Genomic DNA, 24,313 nt, shown 5'->3' with positions numbered 1-24,313 from the left:
GTCATTTTTTTTTACCTGCGGACGGTCCACCCCTGTAGGCTGGACGGTCCGTCGTTGCACGTCATCACCGTGAGTTGGTCATGCACGACCATGGTCACCACCTTTGCCGCGTCACACGCAGACGGTCCGCTCCTCACTCACGGACTGTCCGCCAGCACACCGCTGTGCGTGTCGCGTGCGCAAAGCTTTTGCGCCACGTCGCCTCCGTGACCCCACCCGTCAGCCACGCCCCCCGCCCGAGTTGAGCTCCTCCCAGCTCTCTCTCTCCCTCGCATTCACTCCCAAACTCTCTCTCTCTTCCACCCAAACCATGGAGGAGCTCCCTAGGTCCCTCCACATTGAAGCCCCTCAACCTCGTCGGAGCTTCGCCAGAGGACCACCGGAGTTCGACGTTGGCGAGCTGCATCACCTCTCCTTCATCTTCTTCCTTGGGCTTGGAGCTTGGAGCTTCCCTAAGCTCTTCTTCCTCCTTCCCCAAGACCTCCTTCAAGCTTCAAGTCAAGGACGACCCCAAGCTTCCCCAACGCCACCCTACACCAACCTATGGCATCTCACTGGAGTTCTACCCATCATCGGTGAGCCATCTCCATCCCCGATCCATTCCCCATTACCCTAGGTTTTGAATCCATGGAACCCTTTAGAACCAAATCACCATTGATGACCTAGAGCTTTAAATCCTTAATGCATGTCAAATCTATCTCCCTAGATGAACTCTAGACACTGTTAGGAACCTATAGAAACAAACTGCACCCCAAACAGACACCGTCAGCGCAGACGGTCCGCTCAACACCTGCGAACGGTCCGCCATTTTCACACAAAAACCAATTAAACCTTTCATTTTCACTTCCCGAGCACGTTTTGTACTACGGACGGTCCGCCCTTGGAGGCTGGACGGTCCACCTTTCAACCACACAACCAACTGAGCCTCTGCACATATTTTCAACATGTGCTGATTTTGTACTGTGGACAGTCCGCCATTCAAACTCAAAAACCATACCGAATTTGTCTAGTTTTGCCAAAAGGGTCCGCACTTGATTGGTAGACGGCCGCCCAACGGGCCGCCATTCAAACCGGATGGTCTGCCTTTTCCAAGCCGGACGGTAGGCCACCCCTCGTCCAGCACCTTTACACTTGCACTTGTTTTACTTGCTTATGTATGATACAACCACCTCTTGTATAATTATCTAGCAATGCTAAAACATACTTAGTCATATCATACTCATATCATTGCAACCATTCATGACATATTTACTTATCAAGCATCATTGCACTCGTGTAGAGACCGAAACACCGGAGCAAGAGGAGGGTGAGCCTGAGCTGAAGCCCGTCGCCGCTGATGCTCCCTTTGAACCCCAAGGCATGCACCTAAGCATTCTTTCAACCCATTTTGGATCAATGATGTATACGTGTCTTGTATGTGCATGAGTTAATAATTATGTGTATGTTGCTTAGCTCCTACTTGATGCATTATCCACCCTTAATCTAGAGTAACTCCTTCTAGGCAAGTATGCTTGTTAGGTGTCACAAATTTAAATTGCTTATCCATGCTTAGCTTCGGTAGAAGTCGAGAGGTGGCAAGGTCACCACCACTCACGAGTTATAGAATTTTTGGTTAAATAATACTTGGTTAGCTTTGAATGGATTAAAATTGATTAACTATGAATGATGAATCGAACTTGAGCAAGAATAGTAGAGTCATGTTGAGATTGGAGCTCACTTGACTTAGTCTTGTTTAAGTGGTTAAGGCCCTATCGTTATCGTTGTGATACTTGAGCACTATTTTGTACAAACCACATGCTTAATATGGGAATGGTAAGCCAAGTAGCATAAGTCGCACCTTGCCTTGACCGGATTCAGTGCGGGATGGGATGAGATGTGATCGTCCGTGTCCGGTGCATCTATCCATTCCGACCGTTCATTCGTAGACGGGTGTGGGTATGTGAACGGTCGGGGGCATGAATCAACACTTATCCTCGGTCGGGGTTATGGTCGTTGGTCTTGCGTCTCATGTGGAAAAAGTTGTACATCCTGCAGGATTATAATCTATTGCAATAGCTGCGCTTCCGGTCAAAGACCACACTCATGTACTTGGACTTTAACGTAGAGTTACCAAATGGAGTTCATAGAAGATTGAGCTCATGTTTACGGTCACATCCACTTATTGCAATTACTTGATGCTTGACTTAGAGATATTAGAATGCCATGTGTTTTGCTTATTATAACTTGATCAAATGTAGATGCTTTTATGCAAATTTAATTACCAAAACCATTCCTTACTACTTAACCAAATGCATTCTCCTTGAGAGTTAGGCAAGTATACACCCATACTTAGACAAGACCTGCGGAATACCTTTTGTACTCACGATGCCGCCGTAAGTTGTTGCAGGTGATCCGCAGCCGGAGGCCGTCTTTGGGTACTTCTTCCCTGCGAACGGACGTGCGGGTAGGAAGTGATGGCCATAGCTATAAGAAGGGCACTATCGGTATATAGTGTTAACCTTCTTATTTTATGTTATATCGTATGTTGAGAGCGATGATAGGACTTTCCGCTGCAAACTCTATGAACTTGTCATGTATGTGACTTGAACTCTTTTATGTAAGGTTACATAAGGTGATGGACAATGTGTGTAATGCTTATGTTATGATGATGTTCATCTTGTTGTGCTTGTGAGGTGTGTATAAATCCTAGGCAATGCTCATGACACATCTCAAGAACGACCGAAGTTATTCTTATTTAGTTAAGTTGATTAATGGATGATGACTTGATTAAATGGGTGTAACTTGGAGCTTCCTCGCACTTTAGTGATAGTACTGTACATAATTAATTAAAAGCTGTGACATAACTGATGAAGTCATGATCAGTAGGAGGAGGTTTTGTTGCAGAATAAGCTTGATTTGTTGAATAATGCATGCTATTTTCTCTCCTCTCCTCTTTCCCAGTTAACTAATAATAACAATATCACCACTTCACCAGTCTTTAGGGATAGTAATTAATTAAAAGCTGTGACATTTATTTAAGAAGTGACAACAAAAACTATGGTATAATAGCTCCGGTTCCAGCACATAACATTTGAAAAAAAAAATAAGGACAGCCCTTACAAAATGAAATATACTCCTCGCCAATGCATACTGGAGGTTTCCTTGTATAGAGTCTCCATGTCAATGTATTCACAAACTTCTTTTAGTATGCACTCTAGCATTCTAGCCCATGCAGAAACATGAGTTGGTGGACTAGTACAACCTATCTGTTCTATCACAAAAGGGTTCTAGGAAATGATGATATTTAGGTGTATGCATCCCTGAAATTATGACCCAAAATAACAAAGTTGAGATGATATGTCACCAAAATGTTATTATATAGTAATCGAAGCTAAGGCTCCATGAAAGTAGCAGGCACGCATATAGGGCGCTATATCATCTCAAAATATGCGCTCAATGTCATCTATAGGAACCATTAGGGCATGTTTAGCAAAGCTTCATGAGGCTCCCTCTGCAAAAAGTATTGTGGCAGCATTGTTTACTATTGTAGCGTGGAACTGTTTTAGGACCCGAGGTAAAAAATGAATTAGAGTAGAGGAGCTAGTACAGTGAAGATAAATTTTTCTTTGGTTTTGGCTTCAGCTCTTCTTAGGTTTTAAGCTGCAGCTTTTGAGCTTTTCTAAAAAAGCTACTGCTGGCTTTTTGTTCTGAAAAGCCAATACTAGCTTTTAGAAGATATGTTTAGCTTCCTGAACTCAAAAGGCTACGAAAAGTTGAGAAAACTGAGTTTTTCAACTTTCTTGAGCTTCTGGCTTTCCGGAAGGACCTTACACTGCAATGGAGCAGAGTTGGGTGAAACTCAATCGAACATGCCCTTCCCATGAGCCACTAAAGCCAGAGATAAGAACTGTGCGGCTCAAAGCACATCGTTCATCACCTTCATGCAACAAGGAAAAAAAATACAATACCACCATTGAGGAACATAATTTACAATACTACGTACCATTGCCTCGCCTAAATGAAATACAAACAACACAGTTCATTATCAACTACGCAAAACATTTAATAAGATATCATCATTTATTCAAACAAAGCATGTACTGAAGTGGAATACTGGCAGGCAAGCAAGCGAGAGGACGACCTTGTCCGGCATTTTCACGCAATCTGAAAAATTAAAACATGCAATTTATACATCATTGGTGAAAAGAAGTTATGAATTGCTTCCCTTTGGGAAATGTCTGACCTTTAGATGTTTCTTCGCAAGATCAAGCAAAAACATAGGCTCATATTTGGTCTGTGTATATGCTTCGATCTTGTTCATCTCCTCAATGAACTTCTCAAGGTTGGGCCGGCCTTCGGTGATATCGTAGTTCCTAACATGAGAATAGTATATCTGAACCCTTTCCAAAATTTTCACGTACGAGATGTCCGCCTGGAGCAGATGAAATTAATCCTTCATCAGAAAATAAAAGGAGAAATAGTGGGTAGCCACTGGATTTCAATTCAGGCTGTGGCATGGATGGACATACCAAGCTAAACTTGCCGAGGAAGAACGGGCCGTCGTTGAACTTTGACAGCGCAGCTTCTATTTTGTCCAGAGCCGCAGCTGACCAAGCCGAGAAAGACGGAGATTCAGCAAACTGACATGTCAGTGAACCCAAACTGCAATTCTTTCGATCTAAACAGAGCATATTTCTAACAAATGCTCCTACCTGCTTCCTCTGACATTTCTACATGGGACATCAAGGGTGAGTAGAGCGCTTTGGTGAACGTGTCGGCGAAAGTAATCAGCTCATCAGCAAACTGCCTCTTCGCAGGATCCTTGAAAATGGAAGATAAAAGTTCAGCACATTCAAATCCCGACAGATTTAACAACATATCAGAAAACCAGAAAAATCACTGTGTTTTTCATTCCAAGAGTTGCGCCGATGTTGATTCAGTAAACGATGAGCCTTACTTGAGGAAGCAGCGCCGGGCCGCCGAAGTTGCTGTCGATGTACTTGATCAAGTCCAAACTCTCTGCCCTGATCTCATTGTTGTGCTCCAGGGAAGGCACCTGAGAGGAAACAAAATATGATGGTTTGTCCATGGAGGAAAAATTCCACGGTGCATGCTCCAGTTTTATCCAAGACAATTTATCTGTACCGTGCCCTTGGGGTAGAGTTTCTCCTTGTACCAAGCTGGCTTGTCCTGCACATGAATCGCAACCAGCTTGATCTCCTCCTGCAAAACCTGGAAAGAAAGCAAATGAAACTTGATTATGTTTTTGCGTTTTCATTTCATCGTTCTACTAAACAAACTCTTGAGAATTAAGAGAGAAAAGAGTTGCAGTTGTAGAAAACCTTGAAGTTCCTGGTAACCCAAGTGCGCTGAGAGAACGGACAGAAGTAGCCCATGTAGAGCCTTTATGCCAGCAACACTGCTCACTAATTTGCCTCATACTCAATGCAAAAAAAGCATACGATTCTGCAATAACCAATGGTAATTATTCACTAATCAGACGGCTCGATTTATCTGGTGGTTCCATCGAAGAGATGGGGCTGCTCGGAGGTGGAGACGAGGATAGGCGGGAGTGCCTCCTTGGCAGAGCTGCGCGCATACTCCGTTTCATCATCAGGGACACGTAAAATGGCAATCGCAGCAGCAATGCATCGTGAGATGGGAATACCTGGCAGCTGGTGCTGCGGCTGATGTGGCCATTGCCGGTGGCGACGAGCTTGGAGGAAGGTGTGGAGACGCGAGGATGATCTGCTATTCTGCTTTGGTGAACAATTGGTGAGCCGTAAGCCGGGGCGGTTGTGAATTGGATCGGTGTGGCCTGCCGTGTGGGTATTTATACAATCTGGCGGGCTCTAATCGCATTAGTGAGATGAGATTTCATTCAGTTCTGCTGCTGGGGGTTGGCTGGTTCGTTGATCTTTTCATTCGTTCAGATCGACTAGTCTTTGTCTGACCGTTTAATGTAATTGCAGTTGCGCTTTTTTTCTTTGTCCTCGATGTATATATGTTATGGTTCACCCATATGAAACTGATCAAGTCATCTTTAGTAGAAAGCCTCGTGCTAGTTTGCTGTTTGCTGATCGCTCGATTTCTTTCTTTCTTCTTCTTCTTTTACACTCAATAGTGAGGTGCCCATTAATAAGCTTTTTAATTATGCATGCGAATGTACGAGAGGACCTGCATCTACATTATTGTATCTTTAAAAAATCAAACTTGTTTCTATTGATGGAGTGAGACGTAAGAAGATTAGATCATTCTTGAAAAGAAGTATCTGATTGGGTCATTTTTACTTCTTCGCTAGCATGCGACCGCACTCACATCTGTATTAGATGTATATATATGGTCGTCTATGATGTAACTTTTTTTGCAGACATCTATGACATAATTGATGCTGTCATTTCTAGCAGAGAGCTTGAATTAGTAGAATGTTTTTGAAAATGCTAGTTCTCTTTAACCATTTCGACATGAAATAAACGAGAAGGTAGGTATGAAAATGTCTATTGAAATAGTAAAAAAAACATGACTTTCGGTTATAAATTTGTGTCTCTACAGGATTAATTGAATAAAGTTACAAACGTTACGATCTCCTAAACTCCCTACTCTATGTTAATCTATTGGACGGTCCAAAATGGTACCTAATGGAGTACCATTTCTCGCACAGAGATTCAGATACATATATTAATACCTCCGTTCTACGGTCCAAATGTGTTATTGTCCATGCGATATGGACACAAATTTTTTTTCTTTTTCGAGAGGAAGACACAACTTTTATATGTGGGAGAAAAATAATTTAAAGAAAATTGATATTGACATACTTAGAAACCTATTTTATTTTTTTGAGATCGAAACCTATTTTAAAGAAGCATAATAATTTATAGTTCGGTCAAAAATGATAATTTAGCACGCCACAAGCCAGCCCAATTATGCGTATATCCCAGCCCAAAAGGCCCATTTGCTGGAAGGGCGGCGACCGGCGACCGCCGAGGCGCCGACCGCGCGGAAAGGGAAAAGAAAGAAAGAGAGCACGCAGCAGCGACGCGCACAAAAAGGGAAGGGAAAATATCTCTCGCCACACCCGCGACCGCGACCTCCCGACTGAGCGCTCTCCCTCTCCCTCGCCGATGGCATCTCAGAGCTCCACGCCCGCGGACGCCGCCGCGCCTTCGCCGGCGGCCGCAGCCACCGGAGAGGCGGCTGCGAGCCCCGCTTCCTCAACGCCGGCACAAAACCCTACCGCTGCTGCGACCGCGGCTGCCGGGGCCACGGATCTGGAGAAGAAGATGCGCCGCGCGGAGCGGTTCGGGACAGCGGTGGTGATGTCCGAGGAGGAGAAGCGTAGCAGCCGCGCCGAGAGGTAAGTCTCCCATGGATCCCCTTTCCTAGGGTTTAGAGGTTTTCTCCTAACAAATCTACAAGTTCATGATTCAAGCGCAATATTTCGGTAATCTCGAGCATTTAGCCTATCTCTTTTAAGAGTTAAACAGAATAATCTTCATAGATAGAGATTATAGGGGGTTGAATACAGCCCCTGCGGCCCTGCCTCTGAGGCTTAATGCGGAAACCAGTGTTCAAACTTCAAACCAGGGTTGGAACCCCGGTCGGCCTGCTCCACTCAACTTGAGCTGGACCAGCTGAGCTAACCCAACTATCCAATAATCTACATTGAAGTGACGTAGTATTGGAGTATTCATTTTTTTTCATTAGGTGTATATTTGAATTGCAAAACTATAGGATTTTGGGCGTTTATAGGGTTTTAAAGTACAGATGTTGCATTTATCCACAATGTTGCAAAGCATGTTTGCTATGTTGCCGTGATTCTCAAATTTTTGGACATCCATAATTTAACTGTGTATGATTGTATGATCCGTTGTGGTGTTCAATTGTTGCTGACCTGATTCACAGAGATATCACTTCATTCCAAGACTTAAGAAGCTAGGCCCTTGCATGAATTATAAGTTTAAGTGTTATGCAGTTACTAACTCAATTACTTCATTACTTGATTGTTGAAACTCGTTAGACTTTATAGTTTTTGCCAATTCATGTTCACCTTGTTAACCCTTGATTTCAATCCTTCATTTTATAGGTTTGTTGCTTAGGATAAACTGTTAGGAATTCAAAAGCTTTAGGTCCATAATTATATTTATCCGTGCCCAGTCTTTAGATGCCCCAACAAAATTGTAGACAATTAGATGCAAACCTAGTCGATAAAAATTCAGAATATATTAGTATTTTTTCTGTTTTAATCCACTTTAAACATCAACAAAGAAAAAGAGCATTGTTGCAAGAAAATTGCAATTCCTTATAGGGAGCCTCCTGGTTAAATTGTCTTTCTCATGAATCCATAAGTGTTTTAGATGAGTCATCAAGTTTTCTTCTAGTTTGAAAGAGGTTTAACCTTCTTGTCTGATGTCCTAACCTCAGTGTTAGTAAAATTTGAAATAAAATGTGTTATTATTGAACATTCCTTTGTTGTTCTGAAATCTGAAACAAGATACATCAGATCCAAGGATGTTTGGTGATTACAAATTGTGCTTATTTTGCATATGGCATTTGTATAACTTTACTCCAAGGCTAAATTTGGAAATTTATGGTATATGATGAAATTCCCTTCCCCAGACCCCCACCTTGTGTGGGAACTATCAGCGGGTACGCCCTTTTATGAAATTAATATTGCTTTATGAGCTATTAACTTTAGTTTCAACTTTCAATTATTATTAAGGTGGTCAGCTGATTTCTGTATCCCTGAGATGATTGTTGTGATATGTCTTCTCTGAGAAGGTTTACAAATTTTACTTTTTTGGGGGGTTACACTGTAGGTTGTCCAATATGGATATATAGTCTGTTCATCTGCATGGTGCTTCATGTAAATTCTACTAAATAAGGTTGAGTGGTTGCTTAAAGCCAAGCAAACTTACTCTTCAATCCAGCTGAGGCCAAGCAGATCCTCTTCCCTTTTGGTTTAATTTGAGCATACTCCAAACTTTGTATCATTCCTATTTGGTTGATCAACTTTCCAAATGATACATCACAATTCCTAAGTGCATTTCACTTTTCCTGTCTACAAGATTCGGGACTGGATCTTCAAATGTAAAGGATGAAGAAAAGAAGAAGTCCAGGGCTGAGAGGTGTGTTAATTACTCAGAAATTTCTCTAATGTTCTTTTTTTTTCTGTCCCAAGTGGTGAATTGATGCATAGTTAAATGAATGGAATTGCCAGGTTTGGCCTTGCCTCATCATCTTCTTCTGATGAGGAGGCTAAGAAGAAGGCCCGTTTAGAACGATTTGGTCAGGGCACAAATGTTGACAAGGCAGAAGAAGAAAAAAGAAAGGCACGGGCCGCCAGGTTAGTGAACGTGGCAGTGGTCATTCCTTGATTATTCTGTGGAACTTTACCTAGCTACCAGCTCAGCTTACATCTCTTCACAACTTTGCCAGGTTTGCAGAAACATCCAGTGGATCACCTCGGGAAAATGGCAAGGACAACTCCAAGCCGGTATGTCTTGGATGGTTTTGTGAATAACTTTTGCCTCCTATTCTACATGATTTTTGCGTGGAGCTTTCACCTCCAGTTGGTAGATTCTAACTGGCTGCGCTCTCCATCTGTTTGTCTATGCTTAACGCAGGATGCAGCCACTGTGACAGGCACAGCGTGATCAGAGCACTCTGCCTTCGATGAGGTTAGACGATGCTGTCATCATCCCGTAACAATTTTTCCTTGTCAGACTTGCCGTTGTAGTTTCCCTAACATGGAAAGAATCAACTTCTCTTTCAGGTCTCAGATATTATCCGTGGAGACTTTTGGTGAAGCCATAGCTTGTACACCACTAACTGCATTGGACTGGGGACGTCATGTGTTTCCCAGTCCCAGCCATCTTACGAGATGTTGGCTTTGTATGACTCTTGCTTACGGTACTTGCTAGGCAGTGTAGCTAGGTTGCTGCCTGGTTTGTGGGATGATCATGTACCTTCTGTTTCCCTCTTCATTTGGTGACACGGTGATTTCCTTTCCTTAAGCTGGTGTAGTCAGCTGTTAGAAGACAAGGCAGCACTGGTTTATCTTGCAACGTCCTTCAGTTGCTGCGTGCTACGAAACGGGATATGGAAAACCCTGGAGCATGGCATCTGCGCCTCATTAGATAATGCATGCAGGCGTGCGATGCCCATCCAGTGGACGATTGGTCCCTTGGCGTAAAGCTTCAGAGACGGCATGCATCCAGCAGCATGCCATTGGCCTTTTCTCTGACAAACGTATCAGTTGTACGCATAAATAAACCGAAGAAACAGGAGCATATAAACTACCAAGAAATCATCCTTTGTAAAAATAGATGTGGCTCCACATGAGCCAATCTTATTCCGTTCTCTACAGATACTCCCTAAACAGCGCTATGTATAAATCACTGCAGGTGAAAAGGAACTAGGAACAGATATTGCACCCTAATAAACATCATTATGAATAGACACTGATGCAGATCCGATACTGAGCGTCTGAGCGGCTCCCGGTGGCTTCAGTGGCCGTAGAGCTCCCGGTGGGCAACGACGAGCTCCGACCGCCGCTCGATCGTGTAGCGCAGCTGCTCCTTCACCCGCCGCAGCGCCAGGAGCACGGACTCCACGTCGGCGTGCGGCTTCGGTTCCGCGGCGGCCGGCTGAGGCTGGTGGTCGGCTAGAACGATGGCAAGCCTGTTGTTCTCTTCTTCCTGTTGTGCTTCCTCGTGGGACACGGGGTGGAGCTCTGCTGCTTGCGTGTCGTTGGCTTCCGTTCTCGAGCCACCGTCCGCTTGCGCGACGAGCTGGGGGTCTACCAGCACAAGCGCTAGCCTGTCGTCGCTGTCGTGGAATGATTCTTCGGATTTTGCGGAGCTACAGCCGCTGGATGCATCAAGGTGTTGCCTGGCACAAGAACACATTACAAGAGTCACTTATCACGGCAATACTTGTGAGAAGTAAACCGCCAAGGTAGCTGCAGAAATACAATTGCTTGGAGAATTTCTCTAAATATGCCTATGTTGTTTGATGTTACTTGTGATGGACTGATGGTTGTGGTCTCGAGTAAAAACACTTCCACCTTTCTTGATCATTTCCGGTCAAGTGGTATGCAATTGCAACTTGCAAGTGCATGATCATTCATTCATTTGGTTCAGCTACAATAGCATCCACCGATGTGATGAAAGGAAACTCTCAGGCTGATTTGCTTCAGTCTACTTATGTGGCGTGCATTGTGTAGTGCCAGACAATCCGTCCACCTCCCGTGTGCTATCCCAAAAGGCAATCATTCTGTCCTAAGGTGAAGGGAAGCACTAATTGTTTCCTCTACACCTAACATGGTGAAAGATGCCTACTGGAGCTACCTTCCAAGAACTCCAAAGAGGTAAACATTTAAGAGGAGGGATGATGTCACAATTTCTGGCAGGAAGCCTGAAAGGAGTCAGTTCCTCTTGAAAAGGATGAGAAAAACTTAAAACTCTTAACAATTAATCTTGAAAGAAGCCTGAAATGAGTAGTACTATGCAAGCAAAAAAGTGAAAAACAAGTCCCTAAAGCAATTGAGCTCGTATTTTGTAATTTTATATACTACTAAACAGCAAATTAAGTACTGTTGTCAATAAGCTTATTGTGCAAGCGACCATGCGTACCTCTCTGAATCATGATCACCGGCACTCTCCTCAGAGCTGCTGCTATTGTTTGTGCCGGCAAGATCCATGCAAGCACCAGCCGGGGATTGCTCGGACACAACGGAGCACCAGCTCCCGTCCTGGGAGAAGTTCCCTTGAGTACAGGAACCGGCGGAGGAGCCCTTGGCGCTGTCGGCGTCGGCATCGCCACCTCCTTGGGTACCGGATGGAGCAGAATCATCGGTGGTCAACGATCCAGGACTGTTCCTCTCCCCCACCTCCGGCGCCCGGTGAGCGGAGTGGCCATTGGAGGACAGCGAGCTGATGGAGCCGTCCGAGAGCTCCACGTCCAGAATCTTGAGGGACTCGAGCTTCTTGATGGCCCTCCTGAGCCTCCTCTCTGCCTTGTTCCTCACCTTGACCTCGTCGGCGAGCTGCTTCTCCAGCTCGTCCAGCTGCGGCGGAACCAACCATCAAATCAAGCATTCAGCAGACAGAGAGTTCAATTAGGATGTGAACCAATAGAAATTAAAGAGGATGAAGCAGTACGGAATGGGTGGGATAAGATTGTACCCTTTTGGCTAGTTGGTCGGCCTCCTCCTTGGCAGCCTTGGATGCCACCCTCTCTGCGAGCAGCCTGCCCCTGAGGCACTCCACCGTCCTCATGCCACCACCGCCCTCCCCACCCCCACCATTCACCCTGCAATCAATGCAACAAAAATGCAGAAACTGGTCAGAAATTGATCCTAGGATCCCATTGGAGTAGGAGCCACCAACAAGAATCTCAAGAACTAAAATACTCCCAGCAACAGCTCAAGAAACGATGCTAGGAGCCAAGAAACCATCCACGAATGCAAGAAAGAATCAAGCAGCTCCGGCAAATTTTAGCAACCTGCATTGCATGGTCTCCGCAGCCATTCTCCGATCCTCCCCGTATCCGGCTTGTGCTTGGGCTCTTTCTAGCTTGTAGTAATCTGCAGCCTGTGGCGGCGGCTTTGGGCGCTTCTTGCGTGCGGCTCTGCTTTTGAGCTCGCGCGGCAGGGAGAGGGCGCAGGCGGCGGCTGCTGAATTGGAGGAGGCTTGAAGCGGAAGGTGTCGGGTGCCTCTGTTCCGGGCGTGAGGTGTGAGGCGAGGCGCCACAGGCCACAGCACGCTCTCTCTGCGGGAGTCCGGGAGAGGAGTACAAGCGCCTCGAAAGGAAGCATGGGATTTGATGACCCACAGGAGCCGGTTTTGTCCGTGAGACCGTGGCCGCCACCCGTGAAGGTGCATTACTGGCGTCACTCGAACCATCCCGTCTCTTTTCACTACACTCCAGTACATTCTTCAGTTACGGCATTTACCTTCTTTTTCCTCCTTTTTACTTCAATGAAAATTTACGCAAATAAGAATACATGGGAACTTTGTTTGGACTGACACAGAAGACAAAATGTAAGGGAAGTCTTGAGTGCAAAATGTTGCAGCAGTCACCTCACCTCACGTGAGAGTGTGTGTTGAGCTCAAAAATATACTTGAGCAGCTGCCAAGTGCCAAGAGCTCAAGACACAAGCCCTAACCTAAAAAAAAAACTAATCCTGCAGAGTAGATGGTACAGATAAGAATGCTAACGATACTAAAAGCGATGGTGTACTCACCGGTAGTAGTTAACAAAGAGATGGTCGCAGGGGACATGTGGGGCAACAGCCTTGGGCCTTGCAACCTGCAATCCTGATTTCTGCAATGGTGTGTAAGCGAGGGAGGAGCCAAGGGCAGCCACGTGAAAGCCAGATCCTGCTGCTTCATCTTGCTGCTGTTCCTCCTCCCCAGCCGGCCGCCCAGCGCCCAGCCCTCCTGTCCTCTTGCTCCATTTTCTTTTCCTCGTGTTTTTTATCAGCGCCAGAAAAGAATTCCCAGCATCCACCGACTTCTCATTTGTTTTCTTTATAAGAAAAATAGTATCTGAATGAATGCATGTATGCTACCAGGACAAGATCGCGTCGAGCGTCCCTGTCGCGCTGCCTCACGAGCTGCCTGTGCTGCCTCTGCAGTTTGATTTCAACTCAACTGAATCGGAGGGGTAACCGACAGATGTTGCAGTGTTTAACAATGACATTTGAGCTGCCCGTCCTCTCATGTGGACTCTCAAATATACTAACAACATCCCCTAGAAAAACAACGTGCTAACGAACAGTGTAAGCACGCAGAGTTTGGTGAAACAAAGCATAGACTAATTCGAACCGACCTGCCATGTCAAATGCTTGGAGGAATTGGCTGGAGAAACGCTGGAGGGATTGGCATTCGGCATCGCCGCGGGAGGGGTTGGTGCAAGTACTTGGGATTCTCCTCCTCCTGCAGGCTCTGCTGCTGGTGTTCTTGTACCGTACGAAAATTCCTTCACCCACGAGCTTAACAGCCAGGAATAATGCACGAATAATATGGGCATGAGGAAAACGGACACAGACCTGCGACATTTTCCCTGGATCATGACAGGATCCGTACGGTGCACCGCATTGGGTCCTTGGACGGCTGCTGATGCTGGAGGACCTTTGACACAATGGTTAGACTGGAGCTTTGGGCAGTCAAAAACTAAGCTTTGTATAAAGCAACAGGTAAAGAAAGTGTAAAGAGATCAAAGTAGAAGGACAAAGACGAAGAGATGGAGACTATACCTGTTCCAACGGAAACGGTACCTTCTACGTACTGCAGTGCAGTAGTGTTGTCCTCCGGGTCCACGTCTTTTTTCCGGCATGATTACTACGTTACCGGCGACCATCACTCCCGATCTGGGAGTGGAGCTTTGCGACTAGAGTGACGGACATGATGACGACGGCGCTTCTCCGGCAAGTGAATGCAGGTAGCCAGGCACACGTAGCCCATGCCGGTGCTCCGCGCAGGGCCACCCAGTGCACACAGGCCACCGCCCGTTATAACCGTGGCCTGGGAGGTGCATCACGTGCCACAAGATATCAGTATCAACAGGCATAATACCACCGAAACTATTCAAAACATTTTGAAACTCTTAACAGATCCAGACACAGGAACAGACAATTGGACGTAACTAGCCGATGGCAAAGTTTCGATCCCAACCATTTTCCTAGAAATATACAGACAAAAGAGGTCATGGCAATGGGAAACGAAGTGACGACAAAAGTTCCCCCTGGTCTGTCTTCGTGCGTGTTTTGTAACCTGTGATGGCTCTATGCATAGGCACTCAGTGAATTCTTTTGGAAATTTTAGGCAGTATGTGATCCTAATTATGAAGTGCTCCACCTGTGAAGCTCTGTTTTTCCTGTATGTACTCAAATAGAGATGTACAGCTGTATGCTATGATTAAAGAGATGAGGTGGCTATACTCACCTAGCTTCGCTTGAACTCCAAGGCTCCAGAGTGAGCTGGACCACCATACATCAATATTGGAATTGTAAGGCTGCAAACAGCCGAAGCCCTAATGCTTAAGATCATTTCATCAAAGACACAAGAAAGTTCTCACATTGCTGCATTTGCGCACTCGGTGCATGTGAAGTCCAGCATGTGAACCCTGGAAACAAAACGAAATAAGAGTCACTGCTTCCTGGTAGTGAGGCCAGAACAAGTTGGGTGCAAATCAGAGAACTGTTCGCGCGCTTTTCCTTTTTGGAGTTCATGATATGGGAAGTAGTGAAGTGGAATGATCCAAGCATGTGAACCATGATCCACAGGCCCCCCGGTGTGTGTGTGTGTGTGTGTGGTGGTGGTGGTGGTGGGGGGGGGGGGGGGGGGGGGGTACTAAGAGACAGATCTTGTTGTGCTAGCTCTGTGCAGTTTTGATTCTAATGCCAGGATGGGGTAGGGGTCTAGAGAACATGCAAAGCAGGTCTGCGCATTTGCTTTGATAGAGAGAACAATGTTCAGAAAAGCATTATGTACTGTAGAAAAATGCAGTGTATTCTATAGCGGTACACAAAACCCATGGTGTTTCGATAATGTAGATACTGAAACAGCATGTTAATGTTGCAAGTTAGAACCTTTATTCATTGGATCCATAGCGCTAGAGCAAATTTTGTTGATGAAGTGAATGATCTTCTCCACATAGCTTAGTTGGTGGTCCAACCAGGACTGGAGGTACAGCTAATGCTTGCACATCCTGAAAATCTAGATTAGATTGTTACTGCTTCCAAAGATTATATATTCACAGGAATTCCCTGTTGCTTTGGTATCTATCATCTTGTAAAGAAATAGAGTTTAAGGTCGACTATCAGTTCAAAAGGTTCAGATAAGAAGATCGTGGAAGGATGGACTCGTTGGCTACAATTCTCGTGTTTACTGGTCTTACATGATTAGTTGATCAATCAAATCAATGCGACTGACCACACAGTCGAGAGTGAAATAATGTGGTCCAAATAACTCAAAAGTCAGGTGTGCTCTAAGGCATGATAACCACATCTCAACTATTAGATCTTTTGAATGCTATGATGCCATCAATATAACTTGTCCTCGTCTAAGACTGGTTGATGACAAAGCCCTTTTCTACAATTCAGATGACTCAATCCATCAACAGCCACATAGTTTCTGTGGCTCACTTGCTTGATGTATCCACAGCAACAAAACCCCCTCAATTGAACCCCCTCAATTCCAACTACAACCAGGAACCTTCTCCAACCCAACTCCCCACATCATGCTCCTTATGATCTCAGCTTCTTCCCATTTTCCAGCATTTGAGTACAAATTAGCCATCACAATGTAATTACCAGTGTTCTTAGGTTCAATCATATACAGTCGATCAAATACAAATCGACCAAGCTCAACATCACCGAATTCTGCTGCTCCATTAAGCAAAGCACCCCAGACCTTTGCATTTGGCTGAAACGGCATATTGTTGACAAGCTCAAGTGCATCCTTTAGCATCCCTGCTCGGCTGAGTGCAGAAACCATGCAAGCGTATTGCTCCATCACCGGAGTGATACCAAACACAACCTGCATGGAGTCAAAAATTTTACGAGCGTCAACTACCTTGCCAGCATGAGCACAAGCAGTAAGCACAGCAGTGAAAGCTATGGTATCCGGAGTAATGCCAGCACTGATCATCTTATCGAACAGGCGCAATGCCTCTGCAGCTTTTCCATGGGCTGCAACGGCTGATATGATTGATGTCCATAAAATTTTGCTTCTATCACCAGTCAATTCAAACACCTTCAGAGCCCCATCAAAAAATCCAGCCTTCGAGTAAGCATCAATCAATGCACTCACAACACTGACACTTTGATCATAGTTGTTCCTGATCGCATACCCATGAGCTTGCTTCACTCCCAGCAGGGTGGAGAACAAAGGAACTGAAGGAATGATGATTGAAAGCGTGGCTGAATTGGGTAGCATGCCAGAACCAATCATCTCATGCAGTAGTCCAAGCACATCCGACTGGCGACCATTTTGAACTAATCCAGCAGTCATTGCATTCCAAATGCTTATTCCTTGAGCATCTGCTTGCCGGAAAAGCTCCATTCCCTTGTCAACATCCCCATGGTTCATGTACCCAGTGATCATGGCACTGTAACTGACTGAATCTTTCTTAGGCATCCCTTCGAACAATTTTCTTGCATACTCCAACCGTCCACATTTCGCATAAAACCCAACTATGGAGTTCCACGCTGGAACATCCATATCAAGCCCATTCTCGGCAGCAAACCGGTGAACTTTGACGCCAAAGTCGACAGCCTTGAGCTGTGCGCAAGCATGCAGTACGCTCGCCACCGTAACACTGTTTGGCCCAACACCGCCACCAGCATGAACCCGTGTCAACTCTTGGAATAGGTCCAGGCACTCCCGGTACAATCCTGCACGGGCGTACGATGATATCAGAGAGTTCCAGGACACGACGTCTCGCCGCGGCATTTCGTCAAACACCGCGCGAGCAGAGCGCGTGTCCCCAGCGTTGTTATAGGCAGTGATGAGCCCATTGGACACGAACAGGTCGGCCCCGAAGCCGCGCAGGATCGCGACAGCGTGGAGCTCCCCAGCGACGAGTGTGGACAGCCCCGGCCCGGACGCGGCGAGCGATTTGAGGAGCGCGGAGAGTGTGATCTCGTCAGGTGAGATGCCGGAGGTGGCGAAGAGGCGGACCGCGGCAGAGGGGTCTGGCGAGTGGAGCGAGAGCGCGATGAGAATGGCGTTCCAGGCGAAGACGCTGGGCCGCGGGATGGCGTCGAACACCCTGCGTGCGTCGTCGAGGCGCGCCGCGCGGGAGTAGAGGGAGATGAGCTTGGAGGCGAGGAAGTTGGACGGCGTCACGGAGAGGGAGACAAGGCGGGCGTGGAGCTGGCGGCCGGCGGCGAGGTGGCCGGAGTCAGCGCAGAGCTGGATGAGGTGGCCGTACGCCCGAGGATCCGGCGGCACGGCCGTGAGCCATGATGGGAGCTTCATTCGCGCTTCATGAACGGCTAGGCACTAGCGCGGGGTAGTGGGTTAGACTTCGCTTTTGAACTCACAATTTTCGCATGAATTCGATATAATGACTTCCATAAATTAAAACGAACCAAAGTTATAAGATTTCCGTAAGAAACAGTTCAATTTCTGCATAATAGAAAATTAACGTTCCCATCGGAGCCTTTGACCGGGAAAGGCAAGTCCACATGCGCTCGTGATCTTACCATTCATTTTTCTCCCATGAAATTTTTTTACCTACTTAAGATTCTCTTACCTACCTATGATTCATCTCACTGTTGATCTCAAGATGAATGGTCCGGATAAATCATGCGGTCACATGCACATGTGGAAAATCCATGTTGACCTTTGACTGTTAGATTTGGACAGTTTAGGACCCAAATCACACACCTCGATCGAGAAGAAATGAAACTGTTGGTGAGCTACCATATTCAAAAGAATGGCAGTTACACTCTTCACTAATAAATTTGAGTAAAATGCCGGTGGTCCATCAACTTATAATAGGGTATCACATAAGTCCACAAACTCTGCAAGTGTATTTTTAGGTCCATAAATTTTTCAAGTCGTTCATCACAAGTCCACACTCCTCCACCTAGATGTCTAAAGTTGACATGGCGTGATGACTGTATATTTCCTCTCTCATCTCTGTCCATCTTCCTCTCTCCCATGAACTTTGGATGGGAGCATTTCCTCAAGTTGTGGGCGACATGAGGATCGGCACATGCACAGTTCGTTGGCCTCGTCGGCGTCTTGCCGTCCTGAGGCTGCGGCGGCAGTGTCTTGTCCGACATGCGGCAGCGGCGGCCGGAACTCGTCACGCCGACAACATGCTTGATGAAAGAGGAGATACCTATGTAGCATGCCAAAACACTAAACACCCACGTGGAAGGGTATGCCCCTGCGGTGAATCACTTAAAAAAAAATTTATGCATTTTCAAAATTTGCGAACCTATATGACATTCCATTACAAGTTAGTGAACCTTTGATGCATTTCACCCAATAATATAACATTCCATTGCAAATTAGTTGACCTCTGATGCATTTTACTCAATAAATTTCTTTGGAAATGAAGCATAAATTTCTTTGGAAATGAAGCGGCACGTCGGAGACGGGACTTTGTCACTCCCGAAAAGAATAACTGTATGCTCCTGGCATATGGTATTATGTGTAAATTACATGGTAGAACTCCACACGCACAAACCCCCTGATTTTGTGTTTGTATAAGGTTACAACCTTCTGCATCGTAGACTTATACATCTCATTACACCTGGCATCCAACACACAAGCTATGAGGCTATAATGACTTCGAATAGCTGAAGGAAGCAATCACTTCAGCAACTTGCTAGGTCACATCATATGTTTTGTTTCTAGGAATCTAAAAGGATCCTGACAGTTTTGGCGGCAAATCCACCAAAAATTGATGACGCACAAGTTACCGAGGATCATAACCAGCTCTAGGCCATCAATCAACTCAACAACCTTCCAAAAATTGTATAATCTTGAATGGAATCTCGCCTTGCATCTGTTTCTTCTATTACACTATATGCTAATACTATTTTAGAAGTATCCGCCATATCTTTCTCATGTACACCACTAGGGACCATATGGCAAGTCCAGCGGATACATAAAGCAGCACAACACCGGGGGTAACTAGAGCACCTTGCGCAGGTAGACTGCAAAACAGAGTGCATAATGCGAACCATATCATATATCAATTGAAAAAAAAATGAAATAATAACAAAGCTATAATAACACCGACAAGAAATTTCAACTACCTTGGGTCTCTGCTGGCAAGAAGCAGAGTCAATGCTGTCATCTGCGTCGCTGTTTTCCACTTCCCCAAGTTGTTAACTGCAACAGCCTGTTGTGGCAAAGTTGAAATTTCTTTAGCTGTTGAACTTCTAATTAAGACACTGGAACAGAAGACTAATAAAGGATAGAGGAACCTCAAGAACTTTGCTATTCTGAGACGCAGCCCACTCTCTCACAGCTGACATTGTAATCTACAAACACACAAGGTCAGGAAAGGTTATGTGTTAGACTCATACCACATAGCAGCAGAAACAGCTGTATTCTTTAAAAGGAAAATGGACAATGCCTGTGCTGAAGGAAAGAGAACTAAAGCCGCTCATTGTAGCACATATATTTATATGGAATCAGAAGGTTATCAGACAAATCTGGTGATTTACCCTAACTTTTAGTGCAACTTATATAGCTTCCCAAAGCTCTTTGAAGTATCAAAAGTTCAACTCAGGCTCAGGCTCAGGCTCTAGGGTTCTGTTTCAAACAAGCCACAATACCAGTCCACATGGTGAAATGACTCCTTCTGACTTAAGAGGCAAAGCAACACTGGCTCCACTAAAGGCGGTAGAGGTTGGATAAAAACACTTCCATTTCAGACATGTATAATTCATGCACCCGATATTACAACCACAAGTTAATGGCCAGACTGATAATTGTGATGTTAATAACTTATCATGTAAGCCTTGAGGGATAAAGGTTAAGATAAGGACAGCTAAGCAGGCAGGAACATACGTATTCGCAAAAAACAAAAATGCACGAAACATACATAAGGCAGCATGTCATATTTACAACGGAGAACAAAACTATATCAACACATCAACATAAGCCACAAAACCATGCTGAAATTTCCAGATCTATAAAGCCCACCAAGACACTTTACAATGAACCATTTTTTTCACTAACTACTTGGGAAGTGGCAATGTGGATTGACTAAGTAACTACCTCTCTTCCAATGATAGCAATGGAAGGAACTGTTAGAAGCCATGGCCCATCCCTGAGTAGTGATCCTTCCAAAGGTTTGGTGCATAGCAAAACTAATGTTGCGGCTACCATAAGCTGCAGCAAAGAAGGAAAGTAAGTTAGATCCTGTGTGTAGTACATCTTTTTAAAAACTGAAAGTCTTGGTTGTAAAGATGCCAGAATAAGGTGGGTAGCAGAGAGAGAGAGAGAGAGACCTTGTCAGCCACAGGATCAAGAAATGCACCAAAAGGTGTTCCTAGCTGCATCTGTATATGAAATATATCAGGAAACGGCAAAAGGAGTCAGAAACGATAGTATAATAACCTGTCTAGCATATAACTGAGATAAAATCTTTCCAACAAACCTTTCTAGCAAGATAACCATCTAGCCAATCAGTGATTGCAGCAGCAATGAAGATGCCAGTTGTGGCCGTAGCTGCCCATGGACCCTCCATGTAGAAAGCTGTTGGCAATAAAAATAGTAACGGAAGGTAAAAATAAGATAAACAATCCATGGTGGAATAATACATGTGTGGTCAAATTAACATTATTAGGTCAAATATAAGCACAAAACTAAACAGGTTCTAAATGCTTATCATAAGCAGTGGCCAGCAGAAACAACAGAAGTATATTGTGTCTGAAGCAATAGCGCATGGTGCTTAAGCCTGCTAACATAGAAGCAGGAGAAAAGACAGAGTTGCTCAAGGGGGTTTTGCTATCAAGTCCGACTGCATGAAAATTAAGTTGTTGGGCCATTTAAGGAAAACAAACTATTCAGCCTCCAGTAAGCAAACAAGTACCGTTTTCTTTACTTTATACAGATGATAAGTATCGTGCCAAACTGGCAATACATTTAATCATTGCACCGACTCTGCCCATCAACAAGAGCTAAAAAAGGATGCATGTGCCAAGTCGTTTCAATAAAGCTGCGGACTGTTTGGATAAAAGGAAAAGATAATTGTTTTGACACTAGGACTTATGGAGAATAGCAACGGTGCACATGTTTCCACCAGCCTCCTTTTACATTGAATTTATTTTGAGAAAATTACTGAAACCACAAATTCTGTGGTTCAAGCTGCATCAAACCCCTGAGATTTAAGTGCCACGATTTTGTGATCCTAAGGTTACAAACGAGCCCCACCCTTCAAAATAAGGGCAGATAGTATCTGGCCAGCATCTTTTACCCCCACAAACCTGCACAACCACCTCATGCAGCTTGTTGTGCAGGTTCTGGAAGACGCTGACCAAGTACTGCAGCTTGGGGTTATATAGAAGGGGTGGGTTTTTGTGTAACCTCAGGACCACCAAAAGTACAGTTATGTGCCACAGTCCATAACCCCCAAAGGTTCTTTGCAACTAGGATCATGAACTCATTTTGCATGTAGTTGGGTAAATATAAACTATTGGGGCAAGTTACATGTAGGTACTGTCAATTCAAGATTAAGACAGTGAATTAAGGAGGTTAAAACACTCATGTAATCGATCACTGGAAATTTGTTCCAGCAACTCACTCGTATTCGTTTGATAACATGACGCTATCATCCCCACGGGCTTCCCACATTGCTACCACACACGAACGAAGAGCGCCGAAAAAAGGAACCACAACTTCCCGTATCCATCCTCTACAGCACGTCATCATCCGACCAACAGAAACACTCGGAAAGAGAAGCTTCCACTTACTGCTAATCAGGAGCGGCACGGCGGCGACGCGGCCAATGGTGAGCACGGTGGGCAGCGTGAGCAACCTTGGCGGCGGCGGCAGCGGCGCCGGGTCCTCCTTGGACATCCCGTTCACCGCCGGCACATCCTTGGCCAGCCCGTTCACCGCCCGTCTCCTCCTGGCCCCGACGACCCCCGCATCAGATCCCATCCCCTCGACGCCGGCCCCACCACCGGAATGCGGCGCGGCGCACAGCCCCCGCGCCGACTGCCACCGGAACCAGCGGCCAGCGCCGACAGCGCCGGCGGACGTCACCGCCGTGGTTGGCGGGAGGCGCCCGGCGGCGGGGACGCGTGGGGAAGGGCGGGGAGTAGGAGGAGGGGGCGGGATCCGGGCCGCGGCCGCGCGGGGGGTGAAGAAGGGCTTGGCGGCTGCGGCTTTGAGGAGGAGGGATGCGTGGGTGGCGACGGATGTGGGCATGGGGCGGATTGATTCCTCCTCTTGTGGTTTGTTGTTGGGTTGGGGTTGGGGGGAAAGGAGGCGTAGAGCGGCGCGAGGGGGGAGGGTGGTGTACCTGTACGGCGAGGCGAGGGAATGGAGGGCGATTATTTGATGGGACGCCGCAACGGAGGAGGGCAGGGGGCAGGGGCCAGGGGATGAGGAGGATTCGGCCGGGTGGGCTGGCCGACGGCTGGATCCTGCTGCTGAGCGCTCGTGTGGGGCCGCCGGGGATCTGGATCTGGGCTCTCTCACCCTTGCCTTGGGGAGAAGTATCTTGTGTTGTTGTGTGGGCCACGTCGTGCAGTCGGACTACGAGGAGACGTACTCCGTGGCCCATCGTTACATGCCGACACGACAAACCGTTCGGTTTATTAGCGTGTTCGGCTACTACCGGAGAGCGGCTCGGCTCGACGATGCCGTGATGTTCACAACTTCACACCACATGTGATCTTTTAGCGTGCCACAATTCCTCTCTTAGCTTCCCGGACGAAAAATTATTGGCTCGGCTCGATGCACGCGAACGTCTTTCTCATCGACAACAGAAAGCCTTTCCTGCAGGCTGCAGTCGTGCGAGCTCGTGTACGGCGAGGTCTTCCTCTATCCTTTCTTCACGATGGCGAATGTGTCATGTCTTATGGAGCTTCCTCCGTGCTCAGTGCTCGCATCCGATTAGCCAAGTCCACCAAGCTAACAATTGACAATCGCATGAGATATTGTTAGTGCCAATGATTTTTAACAAGATAATGAGATATAAGACTTTTGGGTCTGTTCGCTTCAGCTTATTCAGTCGGCTTATCAGCCACCAAACAGTGTTTTTCTCTCACAACAAATCAGCCGTTTCAACTTTTCAGCCGGCTTATAAGCTGAAGTGAACAGGCCGTTTCTTTTTCAAGGGAAGACAATTATATATTAGAATTAAATCATGCTAAGAACCTATAAAAATCTTAAACGACCTCCAATTTGGAACGTAGGGAGTACGTCCCTAGGTTATATTGAATAAACCTGAAAAAGAAATTCTGTTGAGGAAACTTTCAGACTTTTCCATTTTGTTTTCCCTTCAGGTGGTATTTGTCGTCCTTCATGTTTCTTCATGGTACGACATGCCACTTCCACATAATAATCTAACTATGGAATCTAGTTTGTATCTCACGTATAATGTTTTAAGGACAACAAAGTTAGGTTATGGAAAAAAAACAAACATAAATATTTATGGATAGAACGTAACCTCAGCTATTCACTTGTAAAATGTTTTTTTCCACAAAGTTACCACACGATGTGAGAATAATGGAAATCTACTAGGAAGACACCAAACCCATAATATCATGGATTGCTAGATACTCCACCTGAGACATTACAGTTCCTTCACTGTAGTTGACGGCAACCGGATCTGGATCACATTAAGA

At 45.8% G+C, this 24,313-nt stretch overlaps 4 protein-coding genes and 1 pseudogene across 4 annotated transcripts; 1 reads left to right on the top strand and 4 right to left on the bottom strand.

Moving 5' to 3' along the window:
- Positions 1-4,134: 4,134 nt before the first annotated feature.
- On the bottom strand, positions 4,135-5,679 carry LOC101784851 (annotated as a pseudogene).
- A 1,330-nt stretch (positions 5,680-7,009) lies between these two features.
- Positions 7,010-10,033, top strand: LOC101785247 (protein MODIFIER OF SNC1 11). Its single transcript, XM_004984737.2, has 6 exons — positions 7,010-7,333; positions 9,045-9,104; positions 9,197-9,322; positions 9,415-9,472; positions 9,603-9,656; positions 9,752-10,033. Exons 1-5 carry the CDS (start codon positions 7,101-7,103, stop codon positions 9,630-9,632), a joined length of 507 nt encoding a protein of 168 aa, XP_004984794.1. The 5' UTR covers positions 7,010-7,100; the 3' UTR covers positions 9,633-9,656; positions 9,752-10,033.
- A 216-nt stretch (positions 10,034-10,249) lies between these two features.
- On the bottom strand, positions 10,250-12,929 carry LOC101785649. Its single transcript, XM_004984738.4, has 4 exons — positions 12,484-12,929; positions 12,165-12,291; positions 11,613-12,046; positions 10,250-10,869 (listed from the first exon to the last, which is right to left on the bottom strand). The coding sequence occupies exons 1-4, from the start codon at positions 12,912-12,914 to the stop codon at positions 10,485-10,487; spliced, it is 1,377 nt and encodes a 458-aa protein (XP_004984795.3). The 5' UTR covers positions 12,915-12,929; the 3' UTR covers positions 10,250-10,484.
- A 2,848-nt stretch (positions 12,930-15,777) lies between these two features.
- Positions 15,778-18,004, bottom strand: LOC101786328 (pentatricopeptide repeat-containing protein At2g37310). Its single transcript, XM_004984739.3, has one exon. The coding sequence runs from the start codon at positions 17,964-17,966 to the stop codon at positions 16,176-16,178; it is 1,791 nt and encodes a 596-aa protein (XP_004984796.1). The 5' UTR covers positions 17,967-18,004; the 3' UTR covers positions 15,778-16,175.
- A 1,087-nt stretch (positions 18,005-19,091) lies between these two features.
- LOC101786718 (cardiolipin synthase (CMP-forming), mitochondrial) lies at positions 19,092-22,991 on the bottom strand. The gene is made up of 7 exons (XM_004984740.3): positions 22,430-22,991; positions 21,115-21,212; positions 20,966-21,016; positions 20,733-20,846; positions 19,934-19,990; positions 19,763-19,848; positions 19,092-19,660 (listed from the first exon to the last, which is right to left on the bottom strand). The coding sequence occupies exons 1-7, from the start codon at positions 22,887-22,889 to the stop codon at positions 19,540-19,542; spliced, it is 987 nt and encodes a 328-aa protein (XP_004984797.1). The 5' UTR covers positions 22,890-22,991; the 3' UTR covers positions 19,092-19,539.
- Between the last annotated feature and the right edge of the window lie 1,322 nt (positions 22,992-24,313).

This window comes from Setaria italica, chromosome IX, assembly GCF_000263155.2.
Source record: "Setaria italica strain Yugu1 chromosome IX, Setaria_italica_v2.0, whole genome shotgun sequence".
NCBI classification, from domain to species: Eukaryota; Viridiplantae; Streptophyta; class Magnoliopsida; order Poales; family Poaceae; genus Setaria; species Setaria italica.
This window is presented reverse-complemented; position numbering and strand designations above follow the sequence as displayed.